Below are 17757 nucleotides of genomic sequence, written 5' to 3' on the forward strand. Positions count from 1 at the left end.
AACAACTGGGGGGTATCACTGTGTACATTTGAAAGCATTTTTAGGTATTTTTTTCTGTGAATTGATTTAGTGGAATACAAATTTTGGCATACTCTGTGAAGATATATATATGTTGGCCTAGGACCAATACAGCCTGTTTAGAAAATGGTAATGTAGATATTTTAACAATGATAGTATGTGCCATAACTTGGAAACAGAATGTCATTCTTACTGGTTTCCGCTCCGGAGTCCCTCCAGGAGGAGTAGCTGAGGAGATGCGTTTCTCTCTCTGGGCCATTTTGCTGTTAGGCTGCCTCAAAGCCCTCTTCAGCTCGTTGATGCTGGCCTGGTGCTTTTGTATAACATCTTCTGGTTTGTCCAAGAACTGCTACTCACACAGTGAAAGCAAAAACAGAAAAAAAGACAGCATAAATAGAAAGCTTCTAAGTCTATTTCTGGTTCACAGCACAATGAAGTAGATTTGGATTTAACTGGAAAATGAACAATCGTAACCAAGCTCTGTCTGATCAGGGTAGGTAGCATGACGGATTGTTTTCTTTATGAAGTAAAAACTGTAGCACGTGGATGGCCAATAAAGGCTTTAGATATTACCAGAAAATGTACAAAGCGCATAAAAGATTATGTGCTCTGTAGGAAAATATAACTTTTTCCATGAGCTCTACTGCTGACTCCTGTTTTCCAACTGCGAGTGGTACAGTTATAAATACAAAAATAAAACAAAAAAAAAAACACTGAACACCTGATGAGAGTCACACACGTCTCATGCCAAAAAGAGATGACAAGCTGTACCTCCTGTTTAGGCCGAAGGGTGACCAGTTCCTTGTCCGACAGATGAGGTGGGGCAAGTGACATGAAGTGAAGGGTTTTTTCGAGCAAAGCGGAAGGGTTAGGAGTTTGGGGGGGTGGAGGTGGGGAAAGAGAGCAGATGCGTGCAGAGACAAAGAGGTAAAATGCTGCAGGTGAGTCAAAAAAGGCAGGCAGCCAGACTGACAAACAGAAACAGTTGACACCATTGAGGCTTTGGACTGTGATTGTTAAGCCATTTAATGTTCTGCCAAGAAGAGAGGGACAATCCATTTCAGTGTCAGCCAACTGGTAATTAATGAAGACATTTATTGACTGAACTTAAGGGTTTGGAGGAGGATTATTCCCATACTTCTTGATCCAAAGATTTGATGGGAAGGCATTACAAAACCACAAACGAAGAGTCCATTAAGCCACTAATGTGATGCCAATATTTCCTGCAGTAGTCAAGAAAACAGCACCACAACTACCTGCACAGGACTTTTACAAAACAAATAAGAGCATATAGGAAGATGGTTTTTAAATAAATATATTTCTAAATTAAATAAAGATGTAGATTTTGGGGCAGTTTAATTGGTGGATCGGTAGATTTGCCAGGTGGGGAAACACTGATTCACTGAATCGTCTACAGTGCCTAAAGGCCATCTGTTTATCCTGCTGGTGACAAACAATCCCTCTAATGTCATACGGGGACACTGTTGAAGAGGCATGCTGGTGAAACTGTGCTGCAAGTCGAGAAAAATAAGTCAGTTCTTCAATAGACTTCTCACTCTTTTTAGGACCAAAATGCTTATTACAATTTAATAAGTCTTTCCACTGAAACACCTATTTCCAGCAGGAAAATACGAGATAAAACAAAAAGCTTGATTACATCTATATATAACATTTCTCGTCTTTTCTTGAAATTCAACTCATGCATTTTCCACGGATTATACCTAGTGAAATCCTGGAAACCATGAAATCAAAAGAAATAACATTTCTTTTACAGACAAACAACACAGGCATAAGACAGGTCGTGCTTAACAAACACAGTGCACGAGCACATGACCTTGAACGACCAAAAAAAGCACGTAGACAGACACCAAAGTCCGATACCAAAATACCTCTGGCTTTGAGTCTACAGGCGAGCCTGCTTCCTCACCCTGAAGGAAAGCACAAGGCACAGGACAGAAATGTAAGAAGAGGAAAGAAGAGGTTAGCAAAGATTGTTAAGTTTACGGTGATACAAAGAGAATGTTACTGGTTAAAGGCAGGGTGCTCGGTAAGAGACATTTTATGAACCGCGAAGAGGTCGAGTTAGATTTGAGGAGATGATTTAAGAAAAATGATGAGGAAAAAAAGGTGCATACTGAGAAGTCTCATAATGGGAAGAGCAGGAAAAGGGTAAATTAAGCCAAGGAGAGAAGAATAGGAAAGGTGATTACATTCTTAAATAAAAAAGGAACGAGGAAAGAGAAGATGAGTTAATGTGAGATTTTTTTCAGTTGTGATGCACAGTGTGCTGTTTACCTTTCCAAATGAATCAGATTAATTGCTTTTTGTTTATTTTTCTGCAGTGTCCTCAAAACTGCGATGTAGCTTTTACATTTACAGCATCCTATTTAACAGATGTGTTGATTTCATTTGCACTGCTGATTGATCGGTTGTGGCTAAATAGAAACTCTCTTCTTCTTAACAATGACATGTAATTTGTTCGTACAGCTTGGAACTATGAAAATCAGAGCATGAATGAAGTCGGATTTCTGTGCATTTCAAGTCTGTCCTCTCATCTGGTACCTTCAGCTCCAAAGTCCTGGTCGGTGGTGAGATATTGGCACCCAGTGTTGGCTTCTGATCGTCTTCCTGATCTGTGTACTGGTCCTGATCTTGGTCTTGATAATGATAGTGATCGTGGTCCAGGTCTAGGCTGCCCTCTTGGTCCAGATCTTCTCTAGACATGAACTGTGTGCGCTCACTGGAGCTTCGTTGGGACAGCTGGTCCATACTGTCACCAAGAGCCGAGGCTGGTTGAAAGCAAGTGGAGGGTAACCATAAAACACCAGGAGTTTTTAGGTTAAGCTTTTGAATGTGCTGCGCATAAAATAATAGCTAAATCTAATGTTAATTCTTGTTTTTGACAAGGAACTTCTGGCTCCCTTCACTTTGAGGGCTGCAACACAAAATCAACAAACATTCTTGCTGAAATATTTGTACTCTGTGGAGAGAACAAACTGCCTCACGGCAAATGTCCATACCGACAGTGAAAGAGTCTGGGTTCTTACCTCCGTCAATGCTTCGAGGCAGCAGGTACCTCTTGCTAACAGAACGATCGAACTGTGGAGCGGGCCTGTCAATCAGAGCGCTAGCCTGTCTGGTCTGGGCTTGGGTCCGCCCGCTGTAGCGGAACTTGGAGCCAATCACCAGGAAGCCCTTGGGAGGTGGCTCTGGGGAAACCAACCTGCAGGAAGGTTCAGTTTATGTAAAAATGTGGCACATATTCAACAGGGCTTTGTGGAAGCATTATTTATTGATTTCTCTGGAAATTTACTGGAATTAACTAATTTATGTCCTGCCTCCACCTGTGTCTTGTTACCCATTTAGCACTCTGTGCTTTATTTAGTCCTGCCCTTCTCTCAGTCTTTTATCAGTTTGTCTGACTGACATCCAGTCTGACCTCCTTGTGTTCCCCGTTTTTCTAACATTCGTACGTTTTCATGAGATTTCATCAAAGCCCACCTGTGTTTCATTAACAGTATGTCTAAAGTCTTTAAATCATAACTTTTGACTCTCATAACAGTTTCTCTTAATCTAAACTAACCATATCCTGTCTGGTGAGTTTACCTATATTCATCATGGGGATTAATGTTGTAGTAATTTAGGAATTTCTAATGATTTCTTTAAAGTGTTCTGTTTCTAAGATGAAATGATTGCACTGGATACATCTTTTAGTGTATTATGAGTTACAATGTTACATTAATTTTAAGGAATTTCTGAGACCTCTAGTCATCAGAGTCATTTTTCCCCTGAAAAACATGAAATTGCAAACTAAATTTTTAAGCAATAAATTGTAAAAAAACAAAAAACAAAACTGCTGGTTGTAGAAAAAACAATGCAAATTAATGCAGAAACTCAATGCAAGTTAATACATATTTTTTAAAATCAGAACGTTAAAAAAAATAGAATTTTCTGGCATTTTTTTTATAGTTCAGGTTTTAAAAACCTAGAATTAGGTGCACAAGTCTGAAATTACTTTGGATTTTATCTAATCCACACAGGGTCAAAAGTATACATAAATCCACGCAAATATTTGATTAAATGCTTCTCAGCAAGTTGCACCTCAAACAGACGATTTTGGTAGCCATCAACAAGCTTCTGGCATAATCCAGGCTGGATATCTGACCTTGGTACAGTTGATAGAATTCATTTAAACTGGTTGGTTTCCTGACACAGACATGGCCTTTAAGCATAGTGCACAAATCATCAATAAGATTGAGGCAAGATCTTTGGGAAGGCCATTCCAGAAGCATGATGTGCCATTTCTAAACAATTGCAGATTTCAGGATCTTCCATTTAGACACTTGTACCTGCGTACAAGTTATTGAGATGTGTCCCCCACTTTGCATGCAAGATCTGGAAGAAGACCCAAACTGCCACCCTCAGATGAGAGGAAATTGGTTAGGATGTTCAGAAAAAACTCAGATACTACCAAAGCTCAAGCTTGCCATGAACTGGAAACCACTGTAACACCACCATCACTGTCCACAGTTTTTCATCTCTATGGACCGAGAGGGTGGTGTCAAAGAGAGACGCTCCAGCTCCTAAACTGACAACAAAAACTCAACAGAAATTTGCAGCTGCCCACATGGAGAAAAGCAAATGCCGTCTGGAGAAAGGTTTTATGGTCAGACAACGATTGAACTATCTGGCCACAATGACAATGACAGACGTATGTTTGGAGGAGTAAAGGTGAGGCTTTCAAATCTGAGAACACTGTACCAGCTGTAAAGCATGGTAGCGGTAGCATCATGCTGTGGGGCCGTTGGTGGTACTGGTATGTGGTACAAAGTGGGTGGAATAATATAAAATGAAGAAGGAGGATTACTTCCAAAGTTTAACTTAATCTCAACAGCTAGATGGTCACAACTTGGAAACAACAAGAAAATGATCCCAAACTAGTTTTGGAACGGACAAAAAAGCAGGCTAACATTAAACCTCTTGAATCCCCTTTCCAAGCACTGACCTCAACCATATTATAAAGTTATTTACTACTCTGTGTGTGTGTGTGTGTGTGTGTGTGTGTGTGTGTGTGTGTGTGTGTGTGTGCCTGGACACCAACCAACGTAAATGAATTCTACTAATTCTGCCATGAAGAGTGGTCAGTATCCAGCCAGAGTTATGCCAGAAGCTTTTTGATGGCTACCAAAAGCATCTGGTTGAGGTGCTACTTGCTAAGAGATATTTAACCAATTATCTATATATTTGAGCCTGTATATATACTTTTAACCCTATGTGGATTAGAGAAAATCTAAAAAAAATGTAAACCTTTGAGCCAAATACTTGTTTTTTTATTTTATTTTATTCATTTAAGATATATGCTGTTCTTGAAAAAAGAACAGTTCATTAAAAGGCCAAAATTACCATGACATTAATGCCCATCATGAGTGCATTTAAACTTATGACCCCAACTGTACCATGCAGACAAGAAAGCTCTCTCTTCTATCTCATATTTGCTGACTGAAGGAACTAACAAAGTAAAAAAAAAAAAAAAAAAAAATCAGTGTAAACCCCTAAAAATATCCAATTTATCAGTACAAATCCTACAAATAAGGTCAGTGTTCACACTTTTGTATGACCTATATCAAATTACTTTCCTATGATTCATTTTGATGTATTTGCTGCAAGACTTGTTTTCTTCTTCCTACTTCAGAAATCATCGAAGAAATTTTCCAAACTTTTTTGTGAGCTTTTTTTTTTATTACTCATCTACAGACTCTTTAAGAAAACTGTTACAACCAATAGTTAGGAAATCAACACTTTAGGGATACTCTAGTTCTACTGTGCCAAGGTTCATGCAGGTCAGAGTGAGCACGGTGCAGAAAACGTGCTGTTTGTATCTGTGAGCATTAAGGCCTACCTGAAGAAGGTGTGGTGCTCAATGCAGACCTTCCACAATCGCTTCGAGGCCCGATGGTTGGGCAGCTTGAAGCCTATGGTGCTCTCAAACTGTTCATACTGAGTGATGAGGGACATGAGTGGAGGTGGTGAAAGGAGGAGGCGGCGGGGAGGTGAAGAAGAAAAAGGGAGTGAGGGAAGCAAGTGAAGTGGAAGATGGAGGGAGGGCGGCAGGGTGAAATGTGTTTACTCTGCAGCAATGGAAAAATCAGTGTTTTCTGTTTACTCGCCTTGTGTCTCCTGCTACCATGACGGGTAGATTTTCCATCTCTAACCAACCTATAAATTAGTTGTTCATGCACTCAGTCCATCAGACATTCAGTTGTGTGAACAGGGAGGAAAATGCTTTCAGATCAATAGGTTATTAGCAATATAACAGGTCCTTAAACATTGGGAGGAGTCCATTCACAAAAGGAAGCACTTTAGTTCCACACAAAAACACTATGGGGACAGATTAGAATAAAAGCGGTTTTAAACCACAATGATGACCCTCCAGGCAAATTTAAAGTGACAGCTGACTTAAGAGGATACATCTGCAGAACAAAGTATATGCACAGAATGGGCTTGGTATTCACTATGAAGATGTCAAAGTCAGTTTAACTGTGGATATAAAGCACTGCAGATACCCTGAAGGCCAAAGAATGAAGGGAAATCATAATAACTTTAGGGAGTTGAAAAACCAGAGCGAGCATAACGTGACCGCTACACTTGTAAGTAAAATCCTTGATGAAAATGCAAATCCTCCCGACTGGCTAATCACACTCGAAAGTCGAGAAAGAGAGAAGGACAAGAATAAAAACATGACCTATCAGCCAAATCTTTAAGAACGGTATCTCTAAAGTCTATAAATAATCCCTGATAAAATACTCTCTGCAGTTGTCACATGGTGTGCAGCAAGATACATCTCAGAAGTAACACTTTTATCAAACCATGAAATGACTATTTGCGCTGCTTTGGACGAGTCAAGAGAGGCGGTGATATAATTTTAACAACTGTGAAACCATGAAATAGAAATGTGAAGCTAGCTCTTTACCAAATGACTCTTTATTTCACTCGCCTCAGTTCTGGCAAAGTGACAAGGAGCTGCGCTGGTGGGGTTGTGCATGCAGTACTTGTGAACTCCTGCTCTTCCAAGCAAAATACTAAAGAACAGATAACAAAAAGGTTTTTATTAACCTCTCCAGGGCGGATCTTGATGTAAAAGTTGCTTCTCTTATAGGAGATTTTCAGGATTTTTGGCCAGGCGAACCGATTGATCCTGAGGCGGTCACGGTAGATGAGCAGACCGTTGGCACTGACACCGAGCATTATGTCGATTCCCTCTGAATCCTATTAAACAAATTCACAGAGTATCAAAGAGCCCGAAGAAGAGGTACTGACAGATAAAAAGGCTGAGAAACGATAAAGAGAGCATCTCTGTACCTTAGCGTGGTGCAGGTCAACTCCATACATCGAGAGCTTCTTGGCATTTTCTAGAAAGTTCATCTCTGCTTCTGCTGGACTCATTCCCCTACAGTGCAAATGCCACAACCGATCCTTCACTTCTCATTATTCATATTAATTCCTCAGATCGCAAACAACAGCATTGAGTTTACTAATGAAGTCATATTTTCTATGACCTGTAGTTACGGTGTAGTTCCATCACTCTCTCCTCCAGCTCGCGCGTCTGGTTGGGGGCAAAGTGGAAATCGCTGACGTAGTCCGGACCATGTTCCTCGGGCTCATAGTCTCCCAGTTCCGCCTGGACTGTGTAGGAGCCCAGAAGGGCGTGCGTGACAAATGAGCACGGGAGACGACCAGACAGGATGTCATCCCTCAGCTGCAGGCACAAATAGTACCTAAAAAAACAGAGGAGGCAGAGATGCTGGTAACACTTCTCTTCAAGATCTAAGTGTCAGCCTAACTGGAACATATCTGGGAGGAGGAATCAAGTACTGAAATGAGTCTCAGTTCTTTGATAGCAGGCTACTATAGTCCTATTAAACGTGTTACTACACTAATTTATCTCAGAAAACGAAAAACATACTCCTGTATCATCAATTCCACCATGAAAACAGCTGTAGTATTATACATCAGGTATCCCACTTGTGTAGGTTTGGCCAATTTGACCACAGCTGACCTCAAAAGTTGTGATATGAAAATCCTTCTGACAGGTTCATGTTTTCAAATCTGATTTAAAAACCTAAATTAAACTATACATCATCCTGCACACTGAAGGTCAAAGGTTCAAGTTAACAATGACCAGAACACTATTTTTTGAGTGCAGTGGTTGATATAGTTGATGGTTGATTTGACAAGCTTAACAGAAGCAGTCAGACCTACCTGGTGATGTCTTCAATGAGCACAGACGGGTCTGGAGGGTAGAACTTGACAGCAAACCCAAAATTCCAGGGACCAACTGTGGACGAAGCCCCAGCAAAGGTTGTTTAGTGAAGGATGTCTGTGCCTCCGCTATTCTTTGTGCGGACTTGTTTGACTGTGTGTGCATGTGTGTACAGTATGCGTGCATCTGCTGCACTTACCCCGGATTTGCTTCTTAATCTCTTTAGAGGGATCCAGCCAATTCTGATAAAGAAAGAAAGAGACAATCCCCTTTGAGAAACTCCACCTCCATATTCATGTTTAAGAGCCCTTTAAAGGACTGGACCTTGCTGATTGCTCTCCCTTTTATGAATCTGCTCCCTTGTTGGATGCAACTGTATTCATGAAACTCGATGAAGGCTTCTATAAACACAGAAAGCATTAATATTAAGGCTGATAAATGCCAGTTGAATTCAGTTCTGTCTGCTTAATGCCACTAGAGCTTTCATGGCGGACTGCAGACCTTCTGCACTATTTTTAAAAGGCCATACTGTCTAATCACATTCTAAAATATTAAAGGCCATGTGTGCCACTTTCAGGCTGTAAGTGGTTAAGCAAAGTTAAAAGGGCAGCCAGAGGCTCACTGCTTTATAACACCTGGAGAAACCATTAAAGCAGGAGTTAAATGGACTAAAGGACTGGCTGACATTTCTTCTGAAGTCAGTGACAAAAACCCAAACAAAACAGTAAATACTCTATAAAAAGCAACCACAAAAAACCACTTGAAAACTATCCACAAAAGAGCCCAAATTAAACCCCCACATTAACGGTCACTGTGGTAATAAAAATGTAATTAAATGACATTAAAGCTCAGTATAATAGCTTGACAATAGCAGAAGACTGTGGAGAAACTAGAAGTGGGGTTTTTCCTATTTAAAGTTGGTGTTTCTATCAAAAATCAGCAGCTCAAACTTTAGGAAATAAAGTGTGCAATAAACACCTAGTGTACACGTGCACGTGTGTGTGTATGTAGTCTGCATTTCGTTTAACTGTAGCTGCATCTGGTGATCATTACAGAGTTTCAGTTACACATGTAAAACTGTAAAAGTGAATAAATAAATGCATCTATCCATCTATGCATCTATGCATATCTGTGTGGGTGGGTGTGTGCGTTTGTGTGTCTGACCTTGGTGTTGTCTGTGTCCTGGAAAGTCAAGCCAAAGTAGTCCCTCTCCAGCAGGTTCAGATGGCCACACACCATGTCCAACAGAGTCTGGCCTTTGGCAAATTTCTGTTGCACACACACACACACACACAAGCAGACATATAAGAACACATAGTAAGTGGGACAGCATAAAGGTGCAGGCCCAGGTTGTATGAACAGCACATACTGCAAAAGACAAAAGGAAGAGGATAAAGTGTAAAAATACTGTTTGTTTGTTTTTTTAAAGATGTGGAAGACTAAGGTGGAATCTGCTGGTTAGTTTGAAGAGACAGCTGAACTGGAGAACAAAATTAGATATATGTTTTGTGAGTGTGTTGTGAGTTGCCCAATGTGAGCAATTTGGGGAGCAGACATGTCAGCCATCTCTTGAATAGAACAGAACTTGTGGTGCTTAAGGGGCCAAAAAAAAGTCACAAAAACTAAGTATCAGCATTCCTTTCCAGAAATCATGACCTGGTTACTCTGCAGCCAAAAGCTCCAAAACTGGGCCACCCACGCGCAAACAATATAGACAGATAAAAAGCACTACAGGCCAGAGTAAAACACATAAATGTTACTTTAGATCCCATATCATTTGCGCATGTTACTGATATGATTGCATCAGGAATCCTTTGCTCCACAGCCCAGCTCGTTCTCCAATCAATATCTAAACTACGATTCAGAAAGTGTGAGCAAAATGTACAATCTGTAAAACTGTAATGAGACATTTGTGATTCTAAAAAAGATAAGCACTTGAAAATCTGTTAAAAGCAGATATCATTTAATGCGACATCTTTGTTCTTGTTTCACTACACTAAGGAGTCAGAATTATCAGTGACATAAAATCCTCCCCAACTGTGGTCTGAGAGACGCTCCCTGCCTGTCCTCCCCTCTCCTGAGTGGGAGGAGCTTCTGTATAGTCTTTATGCCTTTATAAGGGAAGGAAGAGCGTTTCACATCAGTGGCGTTACACCAGACCACACCTATTTTCTATCCAGCCCTTCGGGGCTGAAATCAGGGCCTCTGCGGGTTGCATAGACGGCCTTGGCAAAAACGCTTTTTCCACACACATGCACGGACGCGTGCACACATACACACGCTAACAAACGCACAAACACACCGGCTTCATCTCCTAGGGAAACCTGGCTCCTAAAGCAACCAAGCAGCTGTTACCATGGAAACAGAAGTAATAGCGCGGGTGCCCTCACACGTTCTCTATCTCTGGTTGCTACAAGGCCACCACGAACCTTTGCTCGGCTCTTGTAAGAAAAACTGGCAGTGCCATCAGGCCAACTTTTAAAAAATTAAGCAGGGGAATGAATTAACCATTGCAAACTAATCTGCTTCTCTGCCAGTCAAATAAATAATAATTTAGATCTTGCTGCACTGAGGCTGCCATGGCTGAAGCAGAAAGAATAATGCTGATTAACAGGCAGAGGGTGCTGTCAGAGAGATTTATTTATTTATTTTATGGGGGGGATTGGGGGGCGGCGGCTAGTGCATGTATTCGATTTCCCAACAAAATGAAATTGCAACACACATTTCAGGTGGTCCCCCAAGCATGGCAACCAATTCAGATGCTCTTGATGAGATTTTGTTGTCGTTCCAATTGGATCCAATCACATCTCTGTAGCTAGTTCTGTGGCCTTTTTGTGTTAGCAGCCATTTAGCTTAATCCTAGAAACCCCTTTGCTGATTGCTTCACCCATGCAAACAGCACGAGGAGCAACATGTTTGGGTGAATGGGTTAATGGCTGGCAAGGAGAAAGAAAATCCATTGAACTGTGGAATCAAAAAGCTGAAGGGAAATGGTAAAGATGTGGCCAGAGTTGGTCTAGCTTCAGCTAAATTACATTTAAAATTACGAAGGGTTCAAAGAAATGGCAAATAGATGCTCTATTAATGTGATTTTCAGTGTTGTAGTGCAAAATTTGTGCCAAGAAAGGTCATGAAATCAACTGGCAGAACAGTGAAAGAGAAGTTAATGTAACAGCCTCATAGGAAAAACGTGTTACTATAACTTTTTTATTTATCATGTGAAGCATTTTTGTCATACACAGCCAGTGAAAAAGACCAAACTACAAATTTCTTATAGCACAATCATTTAAAGTGTATACTTAATGTTAAGCAAACAGCATGGCAGTGCATTGGTAGTCCATAAGTGCTGCAGAGAGTTTTTGTTGTAGCTGTGTGCTATCATTAGTGGGCAGTGGCGAAAATATGTGGGCCATGCGTTCCCCATATGTGGGATAGTCTTCTAATCAGGTGAAACTTCTGTGAGCTGAAGTGAAACTGAGTGTTGAAAATAAGGAACGTGTCTACTCCAGTCACTGTTTCTCAGGCAAACTTTTTTTTTGAACTTTTATGTATTTTTCATGCTTCCTTCTCTTGATGGTGAACTTCACTGTCATTCCCTTTTATTTTCCACCCAACTTTTTACCCAGTCAGCATTCTGCTTAGGTATGGTGCCATTGCCATGGGGCTACATGCTCTGTGCTAAATTTCCTTTGTAGAGCTTTACAAACAGACACCAACTCCTAACTATATATTGTGCATTATGAATTTGATGGGTGACTGATGGTTAGAGGCTAACACAAGTGACTGTATCACTAGGTTTCACCTCAGCTAACGCCAGTCAGTGTATCCAATCAGTTAAAATTTTCTGATGAATAGCATGGTTGCTGTGTGGCTAATAGTACTAACAACCGATGCAAGGCGCCATAGATTCTCAGGTTTTGATTGGTGTTGTATTTTATTGCTTGGGTTGTTGGCTGTTTCCACTTTATAGCCACTAGCAAATCTACAGTAATAAATAAACACTCTGTGTAGGCATTAGCTAAAAGTTAGAACTTAATATCATGTTAGCAAAAAAATTATTTGTGCAGTATGTGCACCATTAATCAATATTTTCCTACTATCGCCTAACTACTCCCTTCCATCTGCCATGCTTTTCTGTATGACTCACTTCTCAGAGTTTTCTAATTTTGTTTTTCTTACTTGAGTGGGCATTTGCATGAATTTTCCCATTTGGATGCTCATTTTTCCAACTATTCCAGTGGAAGTGTTTTCGTGCCGCACAGCCAAGATTATAAAACTGTTTGAAAAATGCCAAATATTATAAAAAGTAATTTTTGCACCTCAAGATCCTGAAAGGAGGGTGGAGCGAGTGCAACAAACTAATATAGACTGAAAGTATTTGAAAGTCTTCCAAGTTCAAGTAAGTGGTACAACACTGCGGGTTACTACAAAGTCACACATGTGTGACACAGACTTCTCTTTTCTCCCCCACAAGGTATGAACAAAAACTGCTAAAGACAGGATTCAGACATTTTCTCAGCTGCATCACGAATACAGATAATCATTTCCAGTTCTCTGGTTATGCACCCTTATAGAGCACTTCAGTGAAAACATCACTCTCCAACTTTCTCTTACTGCATTCTGTGGTCCCCCCACATTATATCGCACTGAAATTACTCTAACTATCACCAAGGAATCTATACGGCTGAACTGGGAAGCAAAGAGCACAATTACATATTATCCATCCATTTGCTTCCACTTATCCAATTTCAGTTTGGGGGAAGGCTGGAGATTATTCCAGATGTCATAGGTCGAGTCCATCCTAAACAGGCCACTAGTGCATATCTATCTATCTTAACATCACCAGTTAACATAACATGTTTGTCTTTGGCAGGAAGGCGAAGAAACCAGAGTACTCGGACTGAACCAATGCAGGCACAGAGAGAACACAAGCAAGACTTTTTTTTCTGCTTACATACAGAAAAGCCTCCAACCAGCCTCGAACCCAGGATCTTCTCTTTGTGAGGAAACAGTGTATCCACTGCACCATCATGCTGCCGGCAGTTATCTAACCTAATTCAGCGTGTCACACTTTCTTGTAACAAACACATGTACGCAATTCTTACTTGTGCATATAACAGCTTATTTGAACAAATATCACATGCGAGAACTCTCAAACATGCACAACAAATTTCCACAGTTCACCCTCAACCTTACCACCAAAATATTATATAGTAATTTTTTTTAAACTTTAATTGTTATTTTTATTAGGCATCAGATGGGTTGCTGATTGTCAGCAACATTAATTTTCATGCATTTTTATTTTTTGTACAGTGTCAGATTTTTTTTCAAAAATTGATATTTGAGGTTCTCCCCCCAAAAAATGCCACCTTCTCACAAACGGCTTTAAAATTATTATATAGTAATATTTTTCCCACTTTCACGTCCTAAGACCCGAACTCTTTCATGGCATGCATTTTTAATTTCTCTTTACTATTTGGGCTGATTGGGACCTGAATGTAAGAACATAGAGTTATCTTTTCATCTGATGTAGTTTCTGAGAAGAAGATATCAGGCCTTTGCAGAACAAAATTTAGTATTGTGGTCTAGACAACCCACAATGTGATGTCCACATATGTGGATGCCAGATCCTAGGAGGTTAAATCACACAGTCGTTTAAAACTACTTCAGCTGGAAATATAAATAGCAACTATTAATGATAGTTTCTGGATATTACCCCTTTAAAGAAGAGGGACTCCAGCTGAGATAGAGGAGAGGGTGCAAATGGACAGACTGTGGTCTTTGCATATAGGGTTCCCAAATGGTGCTGCCAGCTCTTCTCTTTCTGTCCATGGAAAAGTCACACTGCCCTAACATTGCAGCACCCTGCAGATTTGAATTGATTCATTTTTTGGCGTGTAAACACCGTCCAAAATGAGCATCCCTACATAAGACTGCAGTTCTTCTGTGTCCAAATAAGCCACTGAGTGTTTCCCATCCAGGTTTGTTGTGGCTACAATTTACTGCAGGATTTTATCCATCAGCAGCAGCGCATAGCTGGCATGGTGTGTGGGTCCCGAGCAGAGTAGCAGATGTATATAGCAGAGAAGAGCGCCTTTGTGGGACATCAAAATATTGAGACACAGAAGTCCATCCTGTCACTGCTTCAACTATCTCCTCTCCACTTTCACCTTCAGATGAGTCAGAGTTGGACTCAAAGTTTCTACCTCTGAAGCCTCCTCGATGTCAGCCTCAGAGTCCTCAGAGGAGGATGAGGTGCCATCTTCACACTCACAGTGCACGATCATTTCCAGAGCCTCCTGTGTGCTGTAAAGTCCACCCATCTCCAAAATGACTGTTTCTGCACTACTGCTCATACTTCTAAGCATGGCTGCAGTGTGGCTGCATAAAGTACCTGAGCAAGAACCAAAGCAAAGGCCAATTTTGTTTTGGTTCTTGCTGCTGTGATATCTTTGAAGCTCTGAGAGGTTACTCATCATTTACTGTTATTGAATTAGTTTATAACGCAGAGTGTGGTAAGAGAAAAGGTGGATGTGGGTGACATCCACCCACAGTTCACTCCAACCTCTCTAGAGGAGCAAGTGAGGGGCTGTGTCATGCTGCATGTTAGAAGAAACGATGGAGAATACACTGCAGATAAGCTTTCAGCTTTCCTAAAGGGGGCAAAGCTTGATCCTACTGTCATGAATATTTCATTTGGTTTGACCGAGTCAACCACATGAACCTCACATTCATGAGCTGATGGGTTTTTTGTCTTACAACTACAGGTGTACAGTTTATACCACATGTCCCAGATATTTTCTGTATAATTGTTGCAATCCCGACCTTTCTGAAGTTAAATTCACTCCCAACCGGCCGCCCCTCCCAGAGACCAAAGCACTTCCTCATAGGAGGTCATATTATGTTGGGGTTTTCTGTGTTTTCTTTGTATTATTGTATGGTCTTTACCTTACGCTACAGAGAGCCTTGAGGCTAATGTTGTTGTGATTTGGCGTTAAATAAAATCGAATTGAATTGAATTAAACTATTTGAATAGACTTATCAAACTGATTTGGATGAGAGTTTAGTTTTGCTAATGTGAACAAGAACTACATTTCTACAGTGGAAGTATGGGATAATTGAGTGGAAGACTTTTTTTTAAATATTGCAGTCATTTAGATCATGCAAAAACAAGGCGAGTCTGAGCAGCATGAGCAGTCGAGCTCTTGAAATGTCAGCACAGACTGCACCGAGTACAGGAAAGCAATCCCTGAGCAGCTTTTCTAACTCACAATCTCATGCGGTTGACCGTGAAAATGAACAGTATTTGTTGGGTTGGAACAGCAGAGAGTATTCTGTATAGCGGAATTTTAAGTGGTTAAAATCTGAGTAAAACTGGATTTTTATTCTAAAACCTAGCTGTTCGAGATGGCTTTAAAACATAGGGAGTTTGGGTGATCTTGAAGGCAGTGAAGTGTTATAAGCGTGTGGTGGAGTTCTTGCTTTAATAGTACAGCTTTGGTTAAAGCAGAACTATATAACTGAGCTTAGTCAACATCAATATGAATAGGAAGTTAAAATTGCTTCCCTTTTTTTCCTCTGTTTTTTATTTTTTATTATCACGGTCGGTTTGCTTGGTGGACATCGTGACTCTAATTACAGAAGAAGTCTCCCTGCATTCATCATTCTGTCCCTGTTTGCCTTTTATGCACTGCTAACACACAGATACACACACTCCTATCCATATCACAGTACAACCAGCACCCTCAGTATCTACCTCCTCTCCATCTTTTTTATACACTTCCCACCCCACTCTTCATCTTTTCCTCCTCCTCTTTCCTTCTCCCATTCTATTTTCTCCCCGGTCAAACATAAGAGCGCTCATTTGTCACCTGCATGGATTTCCTGTCAAAGCCCACTACCTCTAGTGTCACAGCCCAGATGACCTAAAGAAATGTGTGTGTGTGCGTATGCATGCACGTAACTAAGACAGAAGGAAAGATGGACGGGTTAAGCTGGAGGAAAATCTATGTGCGTGTGTGCCACACCGGTCAGGATTTCTGACACATTTCTCTGCTCGTTGGCTCTCGTAAGTAAAATATGTGAGGTCAGGTGGGAGGCAGTAAGCCTTAAATGGAATCCAGTTGACATGACTGAGGGTGACGGGAACCTCGTTCCCAGCCGCAACACACTCGATCAGCAGCAGGTGCCAGCGGGGCTCCAAACAGCTTTGTGATTCCTGCCCAGGGTTTCCCGCTGGTGTAAAACACCTCCTCTGACACCCTTCAGAAGTCAGTTTAGTCAGCGAGCAGATTAATTTTCTGCAACACTTGATCACGACGAGCATGTTGGCTACTGTGAAATTCAAATAGATGGGGATCCACTGAGTTAGAATCATCTGTTTACCAACACACAAGGCTACTGAGTCACGATTTACGGAAGCCTTGTCCCCCACAATGCGGAGCTTGTCTCACCTCCATCCATCCGTCTCCTCCTTCTCTCAGCGAGAATAGCAACAGTGCTGCATTTCCTGACTCAGTAGCACGTATTACCAAGGGAGACTAAATCATATGGAGGTGTAACGTAGTGTGGTCTGCTGAGTCAAGAGCTCTCTTTCAAACACTAGCTTTTTAAAATGCCTTAAAAAATTTTAATTTGCACGGCAAAAATCACGCATGCACGTGTGTTTTCAAGCACGGCAAAACAGCCACGCTGCACGTCAACGGCGCTGCAAAGCAACCTTTTGAAATGATGTTTTTCTGATCCGTTTTCTGCATATTTTGAAGAATTATTGCTGGTGAAACAAATACTTAAGAGTTTAGGAAGGAAGCAGTGTCTTTCACTATGAAGGTGAAAAGATGAGTTTAAAAGATAATAACTTTGTACCTATCAAATAATACCTGAGAGCACCGCAACAGCAAGGTCATATGTAGCAGTAAATAGCCTATCAAAGTAAAGTACTCTGGACTTAAGTAAAATAGAAAGAATGTAGAGTAGAGAGGAGGGTGGGAGCATTTTCATTTGTGATAATCACCAATAAGCAAAAATGGCAGAAATGAAGTAACAGGAGTGTGATACATTCCAGTACAGCAAGGTCACTGCTATTAAGGACAAGTATGAGAACCCTCTTTGCTACTATGACAAATCTGCATTAAGAGTCAACAACAACAGCTTAGCCAAAATACGGGAATCATTTCATTTGAAGGCAGACTGTGTAGTTAGAGAGTCAGACTGCTACACTGTATGTTAAAGCAAGGGCAACATCAGATAATGTCATTACCAATCTCGTTATCTCTTCCTACAAATCTGATGCTTTTAGTTTATCTGTTCCATAAAGGAAAGGCTGAGTCATTTGTAAGTGAGATGCTTCATGTGCGTCTTGATTTTTTTCCACCGTGTTTTTGTTCATTACTAAATTATTGTTTTGCCTCTATTGATACACCAACCGAAGCTGAGTAAAGAAAGATTTTTACCATTTAGGCTTCTTTTTAATTTGATTT

The 17757-nt window shown here is 40.7% G+C and overlaps 1 protein-coding gene across 1 annotated transcript in view; it reads right to left on the reverse strand.

Moving 5' to 3' along the window:
- The window catches only part of si:dkey-178k16.1 (band 4.1-like protein 1), a 42845-nt gene that overhangs the window by 8428 nt on the left and 16660 nt on the right, over positions 1-17757 (reverse strand). The window contains exons 4-15 of the mRNA XM_025901505.1: positions 9443-9547; positions 8478-8520; positions 8278-8353; positions 7575-7793; positions 7378-7465; positions 7132-7284; positions 5918-6015; positions 3066-3241; positions 2581-2807; positions 1908-1946; positions 790-819; positions 212-367 (exon numbers count right to left, since the gene is read on the reverse strand). Coding sequence (XP_025757290.1) covers positions 212-367; positions 790-819; positions 1908-1946; positions 2581-2807; positions 3066-3241; positions 5918-6015; positions 7132-7284; positions 7378-7465; positions 7575-7793; positions 8278-8353; positions 8478-8520; positions 9443-9547 — 1410 coding nt within the window. The remainder of the gene's footprint in view (positions 1-211; positions 368-789; positions 820-1907; positions 1947-2580; positions 2808-3065; positions 3242-5917; positions 6016-7131; positions 7285-7377; positions 7466-7574; positions 7794-8277; positions 8354-8477; positions 8521-9442; positions 9548-17757) is intronic.

The sequence above is a fragment of the Oreochromis niloticus genome, linkage group LG20 (assembly GCF_001858045.2).
Source record: "Oreochromis niloticus isolate F11D_XX linkage group LG20, O_niloticus_UMD_NMBU, whole genome shotgun sequence".
Taxonomy (NCBI): domain Eukaryota; kingdom Metazoa; phylum Chordata; class Actinopteri; order Cichliformes; family Cichlidae; genus Oreochromis; species Oreochromis niloticus.